This window comes from Narcine bancroftii, chromosome 3, assembly GCF_036971445.1.
Source record: "Narcine bancroftii isolate sNarBan1 chromosome 3, sNarBan1.hap1, whole genome shotgun sequence".
NCBI lineage: Eukaryota > Metazoa > Chordata > Chondrichthyes > Torpediniformes > Narcinidae > Narcine > Narcine bancroftii.
This window is the reverse complement of record NC_091471.1, coordinates 333,493,609-333,494,189: the sequence shown is the minus strand read 5'-3', so window position 1 is coordinate 333,494,189 and position 581 is coordinate 333,493,609. Positions and strand designations below refer to the sequence as shown.

Sequence of the window (581 nt, the reverse complement as noted above, 5' to 3'; positions counted from 1 at the left end):
GGATGGCAGTTAGGCCTATAAGGAAAGATTGAGTCACCTGGGATGACAATCATTGGAATTCAGAAGAATAAAAAGGGATCTTAACAAACATCTAATATTATGAAAGGCTGACTTCTGCTCCCATTTATGTTCATACTTGGCAATTCTCAACCCATATCTCCCACTGATCTTTGTCCTGCTGTATACCTCATCGACTTTCTTCTCTATCCACAGCAATTTTCTATCATCTGCAAACTTACTACCACTGCCTACCCATTCGTCCAAATCTCTCATATAGATCCCAAACAACTGAGGTGAGAGTAAAAAACACAAAGCTGGAGAAAATAAATAGTGTCCTTTATATAACAAAGGTAAAATTACGTAACCAACATTTTGTGTTATGGAAAAATGTCGACAGACGTCTGAACCAAAGAGCAGGGGTGGAGGGATGTGTGGTTGCAAAGGCAGGAGGTGATAGGTGGAGAAGGAGAGAGGGCACAGCAGCAATTAAGAAGAGCATGGTGGCTGGGGGGAAGAGAGCTGGAAAGGGGAAGAAAGGGGGGGGGGGGAAAGAGGAGAGAACAACTGAGATGCTTGCTTTA

At 43.0% G+C, this 581-nt stretch overlaps 1 protein-coding gene across 1 annotated transcript in view; it reads left to right on the top strand.

The window, feature by feature from the left end:
* The first annotated feature begins 387 nt into the window (after window positions 1-387).
* Window positions 388-581, top strand: part of LOC138756892 (protein HID1-like) — a 124,255-nt gene continuing 124,061 nt past the window's right edge. The window contains exon 1 of the mRNA XM_069923284.1: window positions 388-399. Coding sequence (XP_069779385.1) covers window positions 388-399 — 12 coding nt within the window. The remainder of the gene's footprint in view (window positions 400-581) is intronic.